At 36.2% G+C, this 22391-nt stretch overlaps 1 protein-coding gene across 1 annotated transcript in view; it reads left to right on the top strand.

Moving 5' to 3' along the window:
• Positions 1 to 239: 239 nt before the first annotated feature.
• LOC128018705 (voltage-dependent L-type calcium channel subunit alpha-1D-like) overlaps positions 240 to 22391 on the top strand; it is a 34972-nt gene continuing 12820 nt past the window's right edge. The window contains exons 1-25 of the mRNA XM_052604415.1: positions 240 to 545; positions 719 to 824; positions 7245 to 7384; positions 9059 to 9204; positions 10779 to 10931; positions 11020 to 11216; positions 11333 to 11436; positions 11905 to 12056; positions 12895 to 12969; positions 13273 to 13354; positions 14620 to 14780; positions 14930 to 15155; positions 15817 to 16024; positions 16232 to 16352; positions 16742 to 16817; positions 17238 to 17289; positions 17372 to 17429; positions 17679 to 17781; positions 18756 to 18885; positions 19374 to 19433; positions 19534 to 19640; positions 20057 to 20144; positions 20643 to 20750; positions 20894 to 20946; positions 21078 to 21224. Coding sequence (XP_052460375.1) covers positions 364 to 545; positions 719 to 824; positions 7245 to 7384; positions 9059 to 9204; positions 10779 to 10931; positions 11020 to 11216; positions 11333 to 11436; positions 11905 to 12056; positions 12895 to 12969; positions 13273 to 13354; positions 14620 to 14780; positions 14930 to 15155; positions 15817 to 16024; positions 16232 to 16352; positions 16742 to 16817; positions 17238 to 17289; positions 17372 to 17429; positions 17679 to 17781; positions 18756 to 18885; positions 19374 to 19433; positions 19534 to 19640; positions 20057 to 20144; positions 20643 to 20750; positions 20894 to 20946; positions 21078 to 21224 — 3035 coding nt within the window. The 5' untranslated portion in view covers positions 240 to 363. The remainder of the gene's footprint in view (positions 546 to 718; positions 825 to 7244; positions 7385 to 9058; positions 9205 to 10778; positions 10932 to 11019; positions 11217 to 11332; positions 11437 to 11904; positions 12057 to 12894; positions 12970 to 13272; positions 13355 to 14619; positions 14781 to 14929; positions 15156 to 15816; positions 16025 to 16231; positions 16353 to 16741; positions 16818 to 17237; positions 17290 to 17371; positions 17430 to 17678; positions 17782 to 18755; positions 18886 to 19373; positions 19434 to 19533; positions 19641 to 20056; positions 20145 to 20642; positions 20751 to 20893; positions 20947 to 21077; positions 21225 to 22391) is intronic.

Raw genomic sequence — 22391 nt, 5'->3', positions numbered from 1 at the left:
AAAACGTGACACGATTTTTTTAAGGGTTCTTTGATGAATAGAAAGTTCAAAAGTTCACCATTTGATAGAAACGGAAACCTTTAGTAACATTAGTATTTTTGATCAATTTAATGTATCCTTGTGACTTATTGGCAATGCATTAGTTACTTTCAGTTCAGAGACTGGTTGTTTGCTGTGTCATCCAGGTATATGACCCTTTAGTAAGTGACTAAACCTCTCTCTTTAGGGAATGGGTACTCCAACGAGGAAGAGGAGGGTGGTGGTGAAGCGGAAGAGGAGGAAGAGGAGGGAGGTGAAGGAGGAGAGGGCGATGAGGGCGACGAGGAAGAGAAAGACGAGTGGGTGGAAAATGAACAGCCAAAGATGAACCGTACGGAAACGCTCAACTCCACCACCAGCTCTACTGGAACACAGAAGAAGAAGAGTCAGCATGTAAAGAAGCAGATCCAGGGCTCCAACCAAGTCCAACGTGCCCCCAGAGCTCTTTTCTGCCTTAAATTGAACAACCCCATCCGCAGGGCCGCCCTTCACCTTGTGGAGTGGAAGTATCCATTGCAATTAGTCACTGAAAGAAAACAAAGCTAATAGTGATAAACGTCAAGCTTTCAAAATATTTACCACTATCTGTTGTAAAAACAACTACTAACTTGCTAAATAATATCTGTTGAATGTAATGGCACTCTATTAAGATCATGTTTACCTTAACTTGTGACTCCAGACCATTTGATATCTTTATTCTCCTGGCCATCTTTGCTAACTGTGTTGCTTTGGGGGTCTCCAAGCCTTTTCCTGAAGATGACTCGAACGCCACCAACCATGACCTAGTAAGTATTGCTCTTTCTCTCTTTCTCTTGAGACTTTGAAATTGGAACTGAAAAGGGATTGAAGAACATTCATGGACAACTAGCTTCTAGGTTTAGGTACAAACATTAACGGTAAGTTCCTTTATTTAAAAAAAAGATGGTTCTTTAAAAGTTATTTGCGTGTAGTAACGATTCTATTTAGAATCATAGCATCCTGAAGAACCCTTTTACGCTGAAATGGTTCCTTGTGTTAGATTTTAGGGTTCTTTATTCCCATCTTTTTGTTTTTGAAATCTGCATTCTAACTGTCAAAGCTCCTCATTGCTGATTTTCTGGAGCTCAGCCATCTAACGACACAGACTGCTAACACACTCTTAACAGGTAAATCATTTCATTCTTTAATTAAAATACAAATTTAACTTAAAAATTGTAACTGGTTTCCAAGCAAACATGTTCTTTTCTCTTTTTAGTTTTTTGGTCACATGCAGGTTTGAGCAGGTCTGTTACATTGAGGATACTTCTTTTCTCCACTAAGTAAGTAACAGAGACATTGAATTTATAATACATATTGCTACAATTTATTTTTTCTTTAATTTAACACTAACTATTAATTCTATCTCTATTCTACTACTTGTTTTCTTTTTAATTATTATAAAAACAAATAAGAACTTGACCCTCGAACACTAGCTCTGTCTATTTTATAATCTACTTTTATTATCTTTATTTATTATAAAAAATTAAATAAAGAAATAATTAAGAAGCCTACTTCGTTAGATTAACCGGGACTTGTCAGAACACTTATATATTGTCACTCTTTTGTCATTTTGGTTGCTTCTATTACCCACGTTTGTAAGTTGCTTTGGTGATTGAATACATGATTAAATGTAAATGTCATTTAATTATTACTTGGGTTTATGCATAAACATACCCAGTCACAAAAATATTAAAGCTATCCCATGAATTTATATCACTTTTTTGCTTTTAACACTGTAAAGATCTCACATTCTGCCCATTTTTGCTTTTGGCCTTCATAGACATAATTGTTTTTTCATGAACGAATGGACAACTAAACTCAATTGTGTATTTCAGATGCATCATATCCCACAACCTGACACTCAACTGCCACTAAAACTGGCACTCAATCACACCAAATATGATGGACTTAAAGGCATCATACTGTACATGACTATGAAGGGGTTTATCCATAAAAATAATATTGTGAAGTGCTCACATACTATTTTTGACCCCCATAAACATATTTTACATAAACAACTGGAAGGAGGCTCATTTTAACTCTAAACTCAATTGTGTATTTCAGGTGCTATCACATCCTGTAACCTCATCATCTGCAAGAGAAACAGCCACTCAGTCACACCAAAATCCACATGATAGACTTACAGACATCATAGAGGACTGTGAAAATACAGTATTTTACTGTAACCTCATCTTAAGTAAACTACTTTCTGTACCTAGATTTGTTTTACTTATTTAAATATTTATTTTTGTTCAGTGTCAATTGTCATTTATTAATGTATTCTTCTAATAACGGTTGTTAGATCACTGTCATTTTTGCTACAATTTGACGTCATTAAATAAAATTAAAGTACCTAATTGACACAACATGCTGTTGTTTTTATGAAAACCCTAATAAATGCTCTAAGATATTATATGACGAGGCAGATAGAGGTAAAAAACTAAAGTAATAAATAATATATACTAATAATATTAATAATACTAATTATATAAATACATTTATATTCATGAAAATAAACCATAATTGAAAAGGTTATTTATAAACACCATTAAGCTTCTATATAGTACTTTCAAAGCATGGTTCATTATGGAACCCTAAAAGGGTTCTATTTTGGAACAAAAAGGGTTCTGATATTGTTACAAGCTTTTCTGGTGCTGTTTAGAACTATTTTTCTTTAGAGTGTAGAGTGGGGTAAAAGATTAAATAGTAAAGATGAGTTTCAAATAATTGGAAGTGATTTCAAAGAAAGACATGAGAAATCAAAATATGAATGTATTGTATTTTATATTGTATTTAGAATGTACTACCATTCAAAAGTTTGGGGTCAGTCTCACACACACACACACAAAGGGGCATTGGCCTCAAGCATTAGACTTTTGTCATGTGACTCACTTCAGCCACTCTATTTCGCGTCTTACTGCTGTCCCAGTGTCAGAAATTTCTGGAAGGTTTGTACTTTAAATATAACAATTTGAAAATCAGGTTCCATTTTGAGGTGAAAATCCTTCTTTTTTTTGCTGTTTGATGATGTGGTATTACTCTGTAATCCTCCTCATCGCACAGCCTCTCTTTGTATCCCATCAGAGAGCGTCACATTTGATCCACTCAGCAGCCATTCTTAAAGGGACAGTTCACCCCCCAAAAATTACAATTCTGTCATAGTTTACTCACACTATTGGCATTCCAAACCTGTATAACTTTATTTCTTCTGCCAAACACAAAAGAAGACATTTTGAACATATGTCTTCTACGTGTTTCATTGTATGGGCAAAAAAATACATTTTTGGCATGAGGATGAATAAGTGTTGACATACTTTTTGGCTTCATTCTTATTTAAATCTCCCTACACCAGCGTCCCTGTGTTTCTATGATGTTGGCACCTGTATCTGAGACTACAAAGATTTAATTTGCTCATAGTGGCATCGAGGAAACAAAATGCCTTTTTTCTCTACGGCTGCAGTGAGGCATGCAACAATATGAGTCTGCATGAGCTTGTGCGCACTGCAGCCTAACCTCGCCATGCAAAGGTCACTGAGATGAGAGAGAAATCCTAAATGAAAGAGAAGCGCCCCTAGCTATTGTTTCTCAGTAGGGGTCGGACCAAATGAAACACCTTTCGTTTAAGTCCATAAATCCTTTCTCCACATCTCGGCACAGTAGCACTTTCACTGGACATTGCCAAATCAGCCATGAGAGCCTTAGAGTTGTCCCGTTGTCATCTCGAGTGAACAGGCACGTGTGACTGCGCCCCATTCGTAGCGAAATGCTCGATGTGTTGTGAAGTTCTGTAGTGGAGGGGATCTTCCCTAAGGCTTATGTGAGAGAAACAGGAAGAGAAAGAAAGGAAATGAGAGAGAGGAGACCAATCGAGTCGTATGCGATCAGGACCTTGGACATGACCCCCTCAGGCATTGCCTCATGTCTGTCCCATCAGAGCATCGCTTTCTTTTTATAGAAGAATTTGCATTTAAATGTAAGAGAAGTGACACTGCAGTGGCAACAGGGCGTAATGTGCAACCCAGATGAGAGATCACAGCATTCGTTTCATTAGCATGAACTAATGAACGAAAGACAGTGTATTCTTCCAGAGTCAGCTGTTTTTGTGGGGCTGTAAAATTCACTTGCTGAATTGCATACACACAAGATTTAAATTTCAAGTGAAAAACACCAGTGCTTTCTAGGAAGTAAAATAATATTGTGGAGATGTTTAAAGTAAGTGTATGGCTTTGGTTCTGAATAAATGCCTTTCTGAGTGAGCCTTTGTGTCAGCCTTTTTAGATACATTTTGTTTGAAGAAGAAAAAAAAAATCTGAAATTTTAGCAAAGGGAACACAAATGGCCCTAATGGTGACTTCATTTTTATGATAAAACATCATAATAAATAAATAAATAGAGCTAAAACATATTTAATTCTAAAAATGTAAGAAATAAATGAAATACATACTCATTAATCCTTCTGTTTTGACTAAACATACATAACTAATTTATTCAAGTGCAAGATCTTATGGGGATTCCCGCAGTCACAGTGCTTTTGACTGGGAATTCGCTGTCGTGATATGAAGTTCATAGCCTTTCTTTCAATTGCAATTGTTATATTTAATTTGTTTGTTTCATTGTTACATGCAAACACAAAGGTCAAAGTTTGGATTGATTACAATAAGTTTTCATGTTTTTGAAAGAAGTTTCTTATACTTATCAAAGCTGCATTTATTTGATTAAAAACAAAGTAAAAATGGCAATTTTGTGAAATATTTTTGCTATTAGCAGTTTCTGTTTTAAAAAGTAATTTATTCCTCTGAATTTTCAGCATCTATTGCTCAAATTTTCAGTGTCACACAACCCTTCAAAAAAGGTAAAAATTCTTTTTTGGTGAAATATTTATTGTATGTTCACTGTTGGACATTGTTAGTGGACTACTTAAATTAAATATTAAAATTAAAGGGGGAAAGTGTGTTTAAAGTGATTTTAAAGGGATAGATCACCCCAAAATGTTTTTTTTTTTTTTTTTTTGCTCACTTTAATACATTATATTGTTCCACGAAAGACAGACATTTGGAAGAATGTGTCCATACGATTAACTTTGTTTGTATAGACAAAAAATTAAATATTTTTCAAAATATCTCCTTTTATGTTCCACGGAAGAAAGAAAATCATATAGTTTTTAAATGACTCACGAGGGCAACATCATTTTCTTATTCATGTGAACCGTCTGTGGGAAAGCTTAAACTTGAAGTGGTGGGAATGAAGGAGACAGTTCAGGAAGCGGCTCCACGGTGCGAGTAACAAAAATATAGCATGAGAGCTTTTCAGCCTCAACTCAAATTTCAGCATACAAAACACCCCCTTAGCACAGCTCCCATGCAAGTTCACTGCCCAAATGCCCTTCTCTGCTCCTTTTCACCTGTCCAACGGCTCACTTGTAAGTGCAAACACCTGTTAGTTCTCATCAACCAGAGGTCCTTCCTTACCTGCAGTGGCTACTAGACCACACTGTCCCTTTAATAACAGTTAACAGTGCCAATAATGCCCACAGAAGAAAAAAGTTATCATTGAAATCGGAATACAGAATAATGCATGACGTAAGTTTAATCTTTAGTTCAGTATTTTAAAGATGCCAAATTAAGCTCCACTGCCTTCCTCTTTGGGTTTTTGCAGGATAACAGGACACCCAGAAAAAGACAGGGAGGGGTTATAAAGAGAGAGAGTGGTGGGCAGGGGAGATTGTACGAACTGCCTGTTCGTTTGGATGCTCTAAATGCTCTTGGTCCTGATAAGCAGCTTACTCTTCCTCCCATGTCTCTCATCACCCTTCCCCCATCACCCCATCTCTCTCACTCTCTCTCACTCTCGCTCTTGCTCTCCATTTTTGTTCTGATGCTTAAAGCCACATCCTGGATTCCAGGTGCAAAAGAGGGGGCATGTATTTAATGAGTGTGTGTTTGCTGCCAGTCTCTTCTCTCACAGAGCTGGTTGGTCTTTTGCTCTGCCATATTGTTTGGTATATTTTACTAACCATTGAAATAATTAAATTATTTTTAGATTAATTAATTGAAATAATTGCACATACCAATATGTGCTGACAAAAGCTCTAAAAAGAAGACAATTCAAAAAGGTTTCATTATATATATATATATATATATATATATATATATATATATATATATATATATATATATATATATATATATATATATATATATATATATATATATATATATATAATTAATTAATTATACTATATAAACATTAATTATTAATTCATCAGCCATTAATTTCCATGGTCTATCTGTGCATCTAAGGAAGGGGATATGCAGTTGAGAGCTTCAGAAATAGTTATGGATGTTCTGCTCCTGTTGGTTTTCTTAAAGCTTCTGCATACTTCAGACAGAGACATACAGTCCAGCAAAGGGACGTTTATGTTGTATGCCACTTTACATCAAATCAAGAACAGCGGTGTGTATGAGTATGGTTGTTACTGTCCATATGATATTGTCTTGTGTCTTATACAGATGGTGTTGGGTTTTTTTGTGGTTAGTTTGCTATTTCTCTCTATTTGTATGTTTATATGGTGGTAGTATCAAGTGTGCTACCACTGTGGACAGGCTGCTGTCGTACGCCAGCAGCAGCAAACGAGAGGGAGGTGGAGAAAGTAGAGGACGACAGATTAGTAATCCTTTGAAATACTCACAGATTTCCTGTTTTAAAGTCCAGCTCCAGCTCAAGAGCGGCCCTCTATGTCTCTCTCACTTGTGAACAGGTCATGGGGTCATACCAGGGCACACACTTACCTATTATATTAATATGCAATTAATATGCTTATTTTTATTGCATCCGCTTTTGAATATTGTTTTGAAGGTATGATTTGTATGCCTCAAACTTTCTGTTCAGGTTTGTGACCATATTAATTAAGCGACTACATGGAATATTTGTACTTTTAAAACTTAATTTATCATTTAATTCATTTAAAATAAATTAATGAAGGCAAAAAGTAAAAAAAAAAAAAATCAATATATAGCCTTATGAGCACAAATAATCATTTGAAATCATTTTTAAAATTACAATCTGATTACAGTCTGATCTGACTATAGGCCAATATGACAATAATCTTATTGTTATCTGCATCCCTTTAAATTGTATGTTGTTTGTAAGTGTGTTTGACCCTTTCTCTTCTCTTTGCGTCTCTTTAGGAACAAGTTGAATATGTGTTTTTGATCATCTTCACCATCGAGACGTTTCTGAAGATCCTTGCGTACGGCCTCGTCATGCACCCGAGCTCCTACATCCGCAACGGCTGGAATTTACTGGACTTTGTCATCGTCATCGTAGGGTACGGCACCATCTTCGCCACTCTATAGCCGTCCATCCCACCCTTGTTTGATGTTGTTTTCATTTAAAAATGAGTCATAATAACATCACAGCCTTTTCTCCAATGATTCACCCACATATTAATTTTCAGAACTGATTTTTATTCAGGTTGTGTAATGGCCAGCAGCAGCTCTCTTATTCAGCAATTCTCCTCTTGTCCTGCGGTTCTCTTTACCCCCTGTTTCCCTCATTTCTCCCTTTTTTCAACCTCTCTCCCTCGGATTATCTGGTCAGATGTGGCTGTCAATCCTCTCTCCCGCTCGCTCGCTCCCTCACTGTGTCTTAATCTGACCTACAGAGACTAGGCGCTAACCTTAATTTTCCACATCATGCTCTACAGCCCTGTGGTTAATGTTTGTAAATGTGAGAAGTGTGTAAATACAAGTTCTATCCACTAAAACAAGAATCTTTCCTTCATAGTTCATTGCTATTTAAACTCAGTTGCTTCCTGTGCACACCATAGAGTGTATTTAAAGAGTGACAATCTCCAGAGCTCTTTCTGTCCTGCTAAAATGGGACTAAACAGCTGTTCTGGTGTCATTAATGGCCAGTTGGTCATAGTGATGGTTAATTATCTAAAGAAAGATGACTGTGCCAGGCATTTAGCGTCTTTTTGAGTGCAATTTTGAGAGCTTTTTTTAGTATTGATTAGAGATTTCATTAAGCTCACAGACAGAACCGCTAATGAGCAGGTGGATCTGTTCCCAGCACACAGCATTAAACATTATATTACTCCTGCTTATCATACTGATGCCACCCTAAGAGTATTTGTTCGTGCATGTGCATGCATGAAAGCACAAAGATAGCTGGGATAGCTGCCACAAATATTGTTGCCCAGCCAGCTTCCACAACTACATTCATTTGGGAATAGAATTTTGCAAGCCACTCTGTATGTTTTTAAACCACTGAAAAGAACTGACTTGTAAGAGTCATTCATTTGGGGAATCAGGCTACTCTGGTCACTTTGTATGTTTTTTACTCACTGGCAAGAACTAGCTTATTAGAGTCACGCTTTCAGGAATCAGGCTATACTGGTCATGCTGTATATTTTGAAGCCCTAAAAAGAACTGGCTCAAAATACTCATTCATTCGGGACCAGGTTACTCTTTTCACATTGTACTTGATTCACTAAAAATAGTAATTTGTTAATAAACCAAGCTACACTGGTCATTTTGTATGTTTTTGACACCCTAAAAAGAACTAGTATCATAATCAGACTATACCAGCTAGTCTGGTAACTTTATTTCAACTCTATTTTATAGATTCAGTAAAAATGACCTAGTTCACTTTTGGCAATTCATATTCATTTTAGTCAGATTTGCTAAAATGACTAGTAACATGCCGTCTAATTTTGGTATATTTTTAGATTTAGTTTTTGTATGTATGAAAGTAAGAGCAAAATTAATCAAATAATTAAACACTCTAATTATTAGTTTAAACATATGTCAATATACTTGTGAAAATCAATATGAAAAATGTTTTTTAATCTTGACGAATAATTGAAGTTCAGATTTTAAAGTGACAGCTCAGAAGAACTTAATTAAATATTTCATATTACTAATACATTTTAGAATTTGATGTATATTTAATGAGCCATATTCGTGTGAATTTGCTTTTGCTGTTTTGTGTTCTGCAGGTTGTTCAGTGTGGTATTGGAGACTGTTACCCATAAGTCTGGTGAAACAACTTCCCACACGCCAGGGAAACCAGGAGGTCTGGATGTCAAAGCTCTCCGAGCCTTCAGAGTCTTACGACCCCTCAGACTGGTTTCAGGAGTGCCCAGTGAGTTTGCGTTCGTAATAAAAAGAAGATGAAACAAGTTAGAAAATGTGATGCCTGGTTTAATCTGGTTTACATTGCTATGAACTATTCAGTAATGGATTCTAAGAGAAAACAGTCATGGGGTTTTTGTATGGAGTGATGTGCTTGTGTGATGCACCAGTGTTTTGAACAGTTAATAGCTAATGACAGTTAATCAGAGGGGCTGGTGTAGATCAGCCTCTCTAGCGTCATGATAATTTAGGCCTGAATATTCATTCGGTATCCTCAGTAGTTGAGCTTGACTCATGATTGCAACCCGAGGCTGTGCAGTTCTGTCATTTCATTTCAAAATCAGACCCACTGCCACACACTCCTGAATCATTCACCAACTAATTTCTTGTCATTTATTGCTTGTCTTTACAATATTAAGATGATTATTTCTAAGAGCACTGTCCATGGTGCTGAAAACACAATTCCAGACCATTTGCTACTGTACAACTAGCTGGTCAAAAAAACAGGATCATGAAAACCATTGCCTTATTCCACTACAGTACAGTTAGAAGCTGTGGTTCTGGATCTTTCCTGCCTACTGGCATGAATGATGGTATTTCTCCCTCATGTGCTCACCTGCACGTTAATACTGGCAGTTCTCCCAGTGAGGCAAAATACCATTGAACGAGGACACTTCTTCTTGTTCAAATACCCATTACATTTACTGGAAAACACACATTAAAAATTCCTCACTATGTGCAGCTGAAATGCTTTTATGGTTCTGGCTGTTATTGTCTTGATCAAGGTAAATTGATCATGGTGCCAGTCAATTAATCTATCAACCACAAAGTCAGTCAGTCATTTATATAAAATGTTTGAAAAAATGTTGACGGATTTATTTTTATTTTATTTTGACGATAACAAAGATGAGTTGAAAAAGATTCTTCATGGTGATAATCGAATGACATGTCACACACATTTTGTCATTTTTAACATTATTTTCAAATAAAATGTTTTTGTTGATGTTTGGAGTCAGTAAAATGTTTTAAAGAGAAATTAATGTTTTGATTCAGCAAGACTTCATTAAATTGCTCAAAAGTGCAACAGCAACTTTTACATTGTTACAAAAATATTTTGTTTTCAAAATCTTCTTTTGGACCTTTTATTCATCAAAATATTTTCAGTATTTTTAATAAATCAGAATGTTACCATGATTTCTGAAGGATCATATTACACTGAAGATCAGTTAATCGGAAAATCAGCATTACCATGACATGATTTAAAAATATATTGAAATAGGAAAATATTTCAAATTGCATTAATATTTCAGAATATTACTGTATTTTTTATTAAATTAATGCAGTCTGGTTAATCTTACCAACCCCTGACTTTTGAACATATATGCCATGTTAGTAATAGAACAATTGGCCTAAAATAAATAAACATGTCTTAATGAAATGCTGTCTATTTTAAAATAAATTATTTGCAAAAATAATAAAATACTAAACATATAATGGACAGAAACAGTGAGCATGAGAATGTTTCTTCTTATTCAAAAGTGCAATGTTTTTTAATATAATATTCTATGCTCTGTGTGTGTGCAGGCCTGCAGATTGTGTTAAACTCCATCATGAAGGCAATGGTTCCCCTGTTGCACATTTCTCTTCTTGTCCTCTTTGTCATCATCATCTACGCTATCATTGGACTGGAGCTCTTCATCGGACGAATGCATCGCACCTGTTATTTTATAGGCACAAGTAACCACACATACTCTCATAAAATATTTATGTGGATTTCCTGTCACTCTCTGTCTTACTCCATCTGTCTCTCTCTTGTCTGTCTCAGATAATTATGCAGACGATGATCCAGTCCCATGTGCGTATGTGGGTCACGGTCGCCAGTGTACTGTCAATGGCTCAGAATGCAGGGGAAAGTGGGACGGACCAAACGGCGGGATCACTAACTTTGATAACTTCTTCTTCGCCATGTTAACAGTGTTCCAGTGCATCACAATGGAGGGCTGGACAGACGTCTTGTACTGGGTAACTACGTAAGCTGTGTCTTCAGATTGACTGTAATGGGCCATAATTCTCTTTTAAGGAAGTGATTGTGTGCAACACTGATACAGTTGCCTTTGCCTGTGTGTTCATCTCTGTAGATGAATGATGCAATTGGTTTTGAGCTGCCGTGGGTTTACTTTGTCAGTCTGGTCATCTTTGGATCCTTCTTTGTTCTCAACCTTGTGTTGGGTGTGTTGAGCGGGTGAGTTTATAGGATAGATGTGTTTGTGGGCAAGTACAGTATGAGCTGTATTTACCACTCTACCACTTTTGTTATCTTAATGTTATTATTTGTGTTTCAGTTTCGACTTTGAAAGCATAAATACCATGATAGATACATCACATGACAAATTAAGTATTTAAACATTTAGTTCATAACCCAATTAACATTTATGAGCTAAGATTTTGTCATTTCATGACATTAAAACCTGTGCATTCTAACTTGTTGCATGTCTGTGTGAGTAACAGAGGACAGCTGTAGATGAGCAGATATCAGATGTTTTACAATCCTCACTTGCTGATAGTAGCAGTTTGATTTCCTGTAGATTGCAGGATTCTCCAAAGTTCTGCCTTGTGCTGCTTATCTCTCCATGTGAAGGTCCACGGTGTGTGTTTGCCTCTGTATTGTGCGTGTTGTTTTGCTTGTCTAACAGGCCATACTTGTGTGTAGAGAATTCTCTAAGGAGAGAGAGAAGGCGAAAGCTCGCGGAGATTTCCAGAAGCTTCGTGAGAGACAGCAGATGGAGGAGGATCTGTGTGGATATATGGACTGGCTCACTCAGGCTGAGGACATTGATGAGTTTGATGAGGATGGGAACAGACGTGAGATCTCTTCCTCTGTTAAATCATCTAGACCCCTTTGTCCTTGATATCACTTGTTGATCACCTGTTTCCCCTATACTAGTTTACCATACAGAGACAATTAATTAAGACAGATTTTTTTTTTTAATGTTCTGACCCTAAGGGCCCCAAATATGTTGAACCCTTTCTGAGGTCCCCCTAACTAAAATGTAATGGCAGTTATGTAATTTTTGATGACTCATTCACATAATGAGAGAAGTTTTAAGCATCATTTTAAAACGACTAAGGCCAAATTCTATATCTGTAGAATATTTACTTTGCAACGTTTTTTAACCACCCTCTTACAAATACATTAGTTAATGTTAGTAGAAATAAAGCTGAAATAATTAAAAATTAAAATATAAATATTAATTAAAAACTGAATTAAAAATGACTAATAAAAATAACAAAAGCAAATGACAAAATTACTGAAACTTTAAAGTAAAATAAAAATACAAATTGAAAATGTAAAAAAAAAATCTATTTAAAATAATGATAAATACTATTGTATTAGATAAATATTAATAAATAAGTCTACCCTGGACCCCCAAAAGATTAATGATTATTTTTGCAGAAGGGGCAGATTTGACTATATACTGTTAATAAATTAAACATCTCATTTCACTCTTGACGTTTGAGGTAAACATTTCCCCGATGCCACACGTTTGTGTAATATAAGATGTAAGACATCTACAAACATCTTCAGACAGAACCATGGCCATTTTTCTCCCCAACCTGCTTTCCCTTTTGTTCTATTTCTCATTTTGTTCTATTCCATGTCTCTCACTCTTTTTCTCTCCATCTTTCAATCTCCCCTCAGGTGTGACCTTGCGTGACCTAGCTGATAAGAAGAGGGGGAAATTCGGCTGGTTCAGCCACTCAAACGAAACCCATGGTACGACCAATCAGAACGAGACGCATGACCCCTTCACTTCACCACTACTTTATACATAGCCCCCCACAACTTTGTCTGGTCTAGTTGTGTAATTCACATCTGGGGCTAGAAATCACATCTCTTGGCTGGACCCATATTAATAAGTGCTTTGACCCTATTTCAAAAAGATTGCTTTTCTGAAAAACTGTGTCAATGTGTGGCCGACATTTTTCTTTCTCTTTGTCTCTCTTATACCTCTCTTTTTTGCTGTCCTTTCCTGTCTCTGTGTATATTTTGCTCTCTTCCTATTTTCCCTCGCTTTAGCAAGTCTTCCAGCCAGTGAAACAGCTTCCGTCAACACTGAAAACATAGATGAGGAGCACACAGATTGTTGTGCTGCTTGCTGGTAAAGATATACGCACACATACATATCCATTATAATTACAAACAGCACAACACACTACATTTGTCATTGTGTTGTTCAGCTGGCTTACTAATGAAAGTTGTTATCAACTATAATGAAGAGTCATCTCTTAATTTCTCAGTTGCAGCTCATTGTGTTCTCTTTACTTTGTATTCTTTGTGCTTTTACAAGTCAGCTCATTACTCTGGGTTCTTTGGCTGTCTTTGATTCAGTATCTGAACTGGATCTTTTCTTTTTGCCATCATTTTGCCAATTGCTTTGTGTTGTGATGGTTTTTGAGCTCATTGTCGTTTTGTTTTCTTCACTGTCCTTTGACTTTAGTGCTCGCATTATGAAGCTCCCCTGCTGGTGAGTAACTGTGAGGAAAAACTAGTAGTTCAGGATCCGCCAACTGGATATATAAACTTTGCTTTTTGTTTAAAATATAAATCTAGCTAAATTTAGTTCATGCTTTTAAACAAAACAAGAAATTTGTCATTGGGACAGTAAAAACTTAAATGATTAGTTCACCTAAAAATTTCAATGTGCTAGAAATGTATTCATCCTCAGGCCGTCCAAGATGTAAATGAGCTTGGTTTCTTCATCACAACAGATTTGGAGGAATGTAACATTCTATCATTTGATGACCCGTAATTCCTCTGCAGTTAATGGGTGCCGTCAGAATGAGAGTTCAAACAAATATATTACAGATATCTCCAGTGGTGAGCACATGATGTAAAGCAAAATAATTATAAATCTGTTCCAATGAAGAAACGAACGCATTTACATCTTTGATGGCTTGAAGTTAAGTAACATTTCAGCAAATTTTCATTTTTTGGGGGGAAAATATTCACTTAATAAACTTAAGTTTTAACTTATGCAGTTTTGCTTTTCAAGTACATTTCTTTTGTAATAAAGATATTTATATATTTTTTCTAGAATAAAAATATCTCTATTTACAATACATCACATCAAGATGATGCATTTTACAGAAAATTTATTCTGGCATAAAGGGCAAAAATACAGATTATGTTAATAATTTTTTGCAGTGCATGCCCTTTATAACAGGTTTGATCACTTGGTTCATGGATTATTGTTCTGGATTTTATGTATATTCAAAACAATATGTATATTTTGGTAAATATACATACATATAATTCACAATAATATATACGTATATAATGGAATTTTTTATTTAACTGTAAAAAAAATATATATATATATATATATGCATACAGGGATAAGTACTTTTGTGTGTGTTTGCTTAGTCGTACCCTGCGCCGCTGGAACCGTTACATCCGCAGAAACTGTCGTACAGCAGTGAAATCTGTGACTTTCTATTGGTTGGTCCTGATCCTGGTCTTCCTCAACACGGCTCTCAGTGCCTCAGAACATTATAACCAACCAGACTGGCTCACAGACGTCCAGGGTATGTAGGTGTTTCCAAACATCACCTAACTGACATGCATGTGTACTGTCTCACAGAATCGGCCACACTTTTATTGATAGAACTCTTATTAGCTGATGTTTTCTTACTGCTGTGTCTCTCCTCTCTTTCTTTTTCTGTCTCTCTCATAGATATTGCCAATAAGGTTCTTCTCTCGTTGTTCACGGTGGAGATGTTGTTGAAAATGTACAGTCTGGGGTTGCAGGCATATTTTGTGGCATTTTTCAACCGTTTCGACTGTTTTGTTGTGTGCGGTGGGATTCTTGAGACGGTTCTAGTGGAGATGGAGATCATGCCACCGCTCGGCATCTCAGTGTTGCGCTGCGTCCGCCTGCTTCGGATCTTCAAAGTCACACGGTACTCAGGCCTCCTAAACAATTTCACCACTTCCTTTAATTGGGTACAAATAAGAAAACTCTTTAAAACTGAAGAAAATGAATATCATATAAGCAGTTGTGGTCAAGCGATATTGTTTTTTTTTTTGACAGTCGATGCCGATATCTTGGACAGCAGGGGGGTGATTGCCGATATATATATATTTTAATTAGTATTAATATTAAAGAAATTAAAAAATCATTTGACAATGGATTAAAAAATAAATGTGTAAATAAACATACTTATACTTCAGATGACAAAGTATTTTTCACAAATAAATAAATATTTAATAATAATATAATGCTGTTCTCAGTGCCGTCAAAATAAAAGTCCTGCCTTGAACACATTGGCCAAGCAGAAAAATGTATTGGCTGATGCTGATAATTGAAAAATGTCAAATATCGGCCGATATATCGGTCGAACACTAATAAGCAGCATTTTTTTACAGTGTTTTAAAGTTTCTAATGTTTGCAGCCCTGTCAAATATAGAGCATGTCTAAAAACTATGTGTGATTTAGTTATTTTCTAGAAGAAAAATTAATACCCCCTTTCCTCTGGTGTCTTTTTGTGTTGTTCCTGTTGTTTCTCTCTTTCCCTATCACAACTCCTCCCTGCTAATTCTTACTCCTCTTGTCCTCCTTAGCCACTGGACGGCTTTGTCTAATCTGGTGGCCTCGCTACTGAATTCCATGAAGTCCATTGCCTCCCTGCTGCTGCTGCTCTTCCTCTTCCTCATCATCTTCGCTCTGCTTGGCATGCAGTTATTTGGAGGGAAGTTCAACTTTGATGAGACACAAACCAAGAGAAGTACCTTTGATTCCTTCCCTCAGGCCCTGCTCACCTGCTTTCAGGTAATAAACTCCCTTAAAACTGTATAAACATTACGTTTTGTTATTTAATAAGCAGAAAAATAATAAAAAATCTATAATGTACAATGCTTTTTAAAGAAGCATGATGCATTTAAAGTATAAAGTTAAGGAAGTCAATGTTTTAAATTGTTTTGTATAGCTGAGTTATTAAGTTTTTTGTGCTAAATGTAGGTCTTTTTTTCTCTTCAGATATTAACAGGTGAAGACTGGAATGTAGTAATGTATGATGGTATCATGGCATATGGCGGCCCAGTATTCCCTGGAATGATAGTCTGTCTTTACTTTGTGATTTTGTTCATTTGTGGTAATTGTATCCTTTTCTATCTGAAACCAGATTCACTTGCTTTATTTATTATGCTTTAATTTTGTTTATCTGATGTCATCAATAAAACACCAACAGTTTTATTTACTTACATTTATTACATTCATTAACAAAGCGATTTGCACTTGCTTCATTGCATTCTAGGTATACATTGGATTGATTAAAGCATTCCCTGGGAATCAAACCCACAGCCTTTTCATCATTAGTGAAATACTAATGTAACACTATTTCAACAACATTGTTTTTTGATTGAAAGGAAACTTTCAATCTTTCCATCATTAGTGCAAATCCTGATGTCTGTTTTGTTGTTGATGTTGGTTTTGGTTTGTTATCTTTCTGTTTGTATGGTTGTTGGATCTTAACCTCTGATTTCTAAGATATCCTGCTGAACGTCTTCTTGGCCATTGCTGTTGACAACTTAGCTGGAGGGGATGGAGACAATAAGAAGAATGAGTGTGTTTTTAAACCATCTCAGATCATATTCAATCTCACCTCATCTAAATTTCTAAATATGACAGAATATGCATTTATCATTCTTAGACATACACCATGGAATCACACTCAAAATCGAAGATACTAAAATCCCATTTAAACCTAGAAAAAGAAGAAAATAAAAGTTTTAAAAGAAAAAAAAATCAGACACCTTACAAACTAATAAGAATTATGATTCTTTCATTAAAGCAAAAGGGAGATAAACCAAATGCTAAGACATTCTGACATTCATGTTAATTTTTCATTTCAACATTTTACTGAAACTGTTATGCTGATAATTGTTTTGGGCAAAATAGAAAGACACATTTTCACCCACTGTACTGTACAGTATATGCAAAACCAAACTAAAATTATGACATGTGGTTCTGTTGATCCTGACAGAGAAAAAAAAGAGGAACCGGTTGAAGTTGAAAGTGAGAACAAAGAGGTGAAGGTACGGAAATCAAACTCCTCTGTCTTTGATGGTGTTGAAGATTTGTCACATTAATGTCTTTCTTGAATTCTGTTTTTAACAGGTGGACATGGATGATGAATATGAGGAAGAGGAGGAGCCTGAAGAGGGAGATGATGGAGGTAAAGTCCACAGACATTAGTCAACATATTGCACTGGAACAGTTTTTTCATTCTGAAATGTTTTTTGTAGTGATTTTGAAGACATTTGTGACCATAATTACTCATCTTACAGCACACACACATTGCACTAACAGTCCTTCTTGCTGAGTGTCCTGTGGTTTAGTGGTGGTGATAGAGCTAGATTGTGATCTCATTAACTCTCGGCCTATCTCTCCCTCTCTTTTTCTTTCTGTTCTTCTCTGCTGGAAGAAGGGATAACTCAGCTCAATGTTGCTGACTTTGCTCCTCCTAAAGAGAAAGTTCTACCAATCCCAGAGGGCAGTGCATTCTTCTGCCTCAGCAAGACCAACCCGTGAGTGTGCACTTTACACCACTCACACACTATTACAAGACAATGCTTGACCATTACCCCACAAAAAATAATAAGTAAATCTGTCATAATTTACTTTTGTCATTCCAAACCTTTAGATTTTCTTTTCCTTGGAACACAGAAACAATAATAAAAAATAACAATTTGTCTGTGTTTTTCATCCATACAATGCAAGTCAAAACTGTTTGTTATCATTCGTCAAAACGTCTTCTTTAGAGCCGAAGAAAGTAGGTCATACAGGTTTGGAATGACTTGAGGGTGAGTTAACAAAATACATTTTGGGTAAACTATAATTAAATAATTGGTACTATGTTATATAAATATGTATTCTAAATATGTAAGTCATATAACAGTATTTTGTGTTATGCCGCAGAAATAACTGTGCTTTTTACTATACTATATTTTTGAAACTCATTCCACCTTAAACATATAAATAGTGTTTTCTCATATTTTCACCAGGAATGTGTCAGAACAACGTTCTGAGGTTATTTTTCAATGAAATAAAATGTTTGGCTTCTCGGATAAATTTCACCCTATGTTCAGTAAAAAAAGTCAAATCTCTTTAAGGTAAATGGTAAAAATTGTAGCTTACTCAAATCTGTTTTATTTTTGTAGTTTAAACAGCAAGGACATAAGTTTTCCCTCTGTTTACAAACTCTGGAATTATTTGGGATGCAACATTTGCAACATAATGGAAATGCATCCAAATACGCTTATTTTCACTCACTCAATGTTTTTTGTGACATTCCCTATGTACTAAATAGTTAACAAGTGGTTTTGGACACAGCATATTCATAATCATGTAAAATGCTTCTGTCTTATGTTTCCTCATATGCTCCGTGAGTTGAGCAATGTAGATAATATATATATTTATATTTTGTATAAATTTAAAAAAAAAATTGGACCATGTAGACAACACACAGCTAACCACAGTTCTCTTTCTCTCCTTCCTCCAGAATAAGAAGGGGCTGCCATTTCCTGATCCACCACCACATCTTCACTAATCTCATCCTGGTCTTCATCATTCTCAGCAGCATTTCTCTGGCTGCGGAGGACCCTATCAGAGCTCACTCCTTCAGGAACAATGTGAGCTTCCTGCTCACACACAAGCAGCATCAGAAATAGTAATTTACTGCAGCTGTCCTGATTGGCATGTTGGACGATCTCTTCAGTGCCAGCTGGGAAACGCCATCCCTCAATCAGCTGACCATCAAACACACACACACACACACACACACACACACACATATATAGCTTAACATGATTTACCTTAAGTAGGAAATGTTCTTTGTTCAGCATCCTTGTTAGTCCTGGAACAACACTGGGATCAAGCAATCAGTATTATGATTTGGGGTCAGGACTGGGGTCAAGGTCCTGAACTAATGGTTATCAAGCAATTATTTCCATGAATGTTAAAGAAGACATTATGTTGAGGATTCAGACCATGATTATTTGGTAGGAATCTTCAAAAGCAATGGAAGCAACAAATCTGTCAGCATACATCATTCATGCCAGTGAGAAATATATATACTGTATATCTTATATCAGGGGAACTGATTTTTTGCTTTCTACAGGTGCTGGGCTATGCTGATTATGCTTTCACTTCTATATTCACTGTGGAGATCTTACTGAAGGTACCGATCAATCAATCAACTGTTCTTATAAACAACTGAAGTGTTGCTACACTGATATAACGCCCTTGTGTTTCTTCAAACATCCCTTTTCTCTCTGTAGATGACAGTGCATGGCGCGTTCCTCCATCAGGGTTCCTTCTGTAGAAACTGGTTTAATTTGTTGGATCTTTTGGTGGTCAGTGTGTCTCTGGTCTCCTTCTTCTTGCAGTAAGTCCACTACACTCATAAATCAAAAGTTCCCTTTTCAGAATAACTGTGAAACTGTGATATCTGATGTATGGATCAGTGTATGTGAGTGTATGCATCGCCCTCTGGTGGATAAATGAAGATGGCTCCCATATCCACCATTGAATGCATTGCAAATGTGAAAATAAATAAATAAAAATCTGATGCACAGATGTTTCCAGCTATTAATTTAAATATTGATAGTATTTACTTTGGCACATAATTGTATGGAAAAGGTGAAATACCTGTATTCAGTCTGATGAGGTGAAAAGGGTAATGACTTGATTGCTTATGAAACCATATGAATCACACTGTTAAGAGACACTGAATGAAATAGGATCAGTCTATGCTTTTTGCATGCACACATACAAACCTCGCTTGCAATTTTTCTGTACTAGTTCGAGTGCTATCTCTGTAGTGAAGATCCTTAGGGTGCTCAGAGTTCTGAGGCCACTTCGAGCAATCAACAGAGCCAAAGGACTCAAGGTACATCTTTTAGTGTGTTTGTGTCTGTGCTTTATCTGCACGTGTAGTTGTTGGCAAAGGTTTTAAAAGCATGAATATACTGTATGTAACTTGCCAACTATGACAATATTTCTGTCAATTATAACTTAAGATCACATTTACATACTCTAATCTTTAGTTCATGCAAAAATTTGGGCTCTATAAGTTTTTTTGTTTTGTTTTGTTTTTGAAAGAAGTCCTTTATGTTCAGTAAGGCTACATTTATTTACAAATATTATATAGCCGTATAAAATACAGTAATATTGTAATATTATTACAGTTTTAAGTGTAACCTAAAAGTCTTCACTGTTACTTTTGATCAATTTTAAACATCCTTAATTAAACAACAGTCTTACTGACCCCATACTTTTGAATGTTAGTGTAATTCATTTTCACAAAATAGTTTGAGACTTTGTGTGCCATTGTTGTTCTGCAAACTCTATTTCTCTCTCTCTCTGTGTGTGTGTGTACTGTATGTAGCATGTGGTACAGTGTGTGTTTGTGGCTATACGGACCATCGGGAACATCATGATAGTCACCACTCTACTACAGTTCATGTTTGCCTGCATCGGTGTTCAGCTTTTCAAAGTAAAATGCACACAGAAAAAAGCTGTCTACATCCTGTGCTCCCACAAGTTTAACATGAATATATTTATGTACATATATATATATACTAATACTAATATGTACTAAAGTACTTTGTAATGCATTATTACTGTTGTATTTTGTAGGGAAAATTTTATCGCTGCACAGATGAAGCTAAAAACACCCCAGAACAGTGCAAGTATGCCATATTTCTGCATCTATCATCACTGTGTGCGCATTTGAGCAACATGTATGCTTATGTGTCATGAATGATTGTTTGTGGTCTATGTGGACATCCATTTGTGCCTACAAATTTGTTGTGTGACACAGGGGCACATTTGTGGTGTATAAAGATGGAGATGTGAGTCATCCAATGGTGAGAGAGAGGATCTGGATCAACAGTGAATTCAACTTCGATAATGTACTGATGGGAATGATGGCCCTGTTTACAGTCTCCACGTTTGAGGGTTGGCCAGCGTGAGTCTGCTTCTGACATCTTCCTCCATACAGTATTGTTCAAAATAATAGCAGTACAATGTGACTAACCAGAATAATCAAGGTTTTTCGTTAATTTTTTTATTGCTACATGGCAAACAAGTTACCAGTAGGTTCAGTAGATTCTCAGAAAACAAATGAGACCCAGCATTCATGATATGCACGCTCTTAAGGCTGTGCAATTGGGCAATTAGTTGAATTAGTTGAAAGGGGTGTGTTCAAAAAAATAGCAGTGTGGCATTCAATCACTGAGGTCATCAATTTTGTGAAGAAACAGGTGTGAATCAGGTGGCCCCTATTTAAGGATGAAGCCAACACTTGTTGAACATGCATTTGAAAGCTGAGGAAAATGGGTCGTTCAAGACATTGTTCAGAAGAACAGCGTACTTTGATTAAAAAGTTGATTAGAGAGGGGAAAACCTATAAAGAGGTGCAAAAAATGATAGGCTGTTCAGCTAAAATGATCTCCAATGCCTTAAAATGGAGAGCAAAACCAGAGAGACGTGGAAGAAAACGGAAGACAACCATCAAAATGGATAGAAGAATAACCAGAATGGCAAAGGCTCAGCCAATGATCACCTCCAGGATGATCAAAGACAGTCTGGAGTTACCTGTAAGTACTGTGACAGTTAGAAGACGTCTGTGTGAAGCTAATCTATTTTCAAGAATCCCCCGCAAAGTCCCTCTGTTAAAAAAAAGGCATGTGCAGAAGAGGTTACAATTTGCCAAAGAACACATCAACTGGCCTAAAGTGAAATGGAGGAACATTTTGTGGACTGATGAGAGTAAAATTGTTCTTTTTGGGTCCAAGGGCCACAGGCAGTTTGTGAGACGACCCCCAAACTCTGAATTCAAGCCACAGTACACAGTGAAGACAGTGAAGCATGGAGGTGCAAGCATCATGATATGGGCATGTTTCTCCTACTATGGTGTTGGGCCTATTTATCGCATACCAGGGATCATGGATCAGTTTGCATATGTTAAAATACTTGAAGAGGTCATGTTGCCCTATGCTGAAGAGGACATGCCCTTGAAATGGTTGTTTCAACAAGACAATGACCCAAAACACACTAGTAAACGGGCAAAGTCTTGGTTCCAAACCAACAAAATTAATGTTATGGAGTGGCCAGCCCAATCTCCAGACCTTAA

This window comes from Carassius gibelio, chromosome A8 (genome assembly GCF_023724105.1).
Source record: "Carassius gibelio isolate Cgi1373 ecotype wild population from Czech Republic chromosome A8, carGib1.2-hapl.c, whole genome shotgun sequence".
Classification (NCBI taxonomy): domain Eukaryota; kingdom Metazoa; phylum Chordata; class Actinopteri; order Cypriniformes; family Cyprinidae; genus Carassius; species Carassius gibelio.
This window is presented reverse-complemented; position numbering and strand designations above follow the sequence as displayed.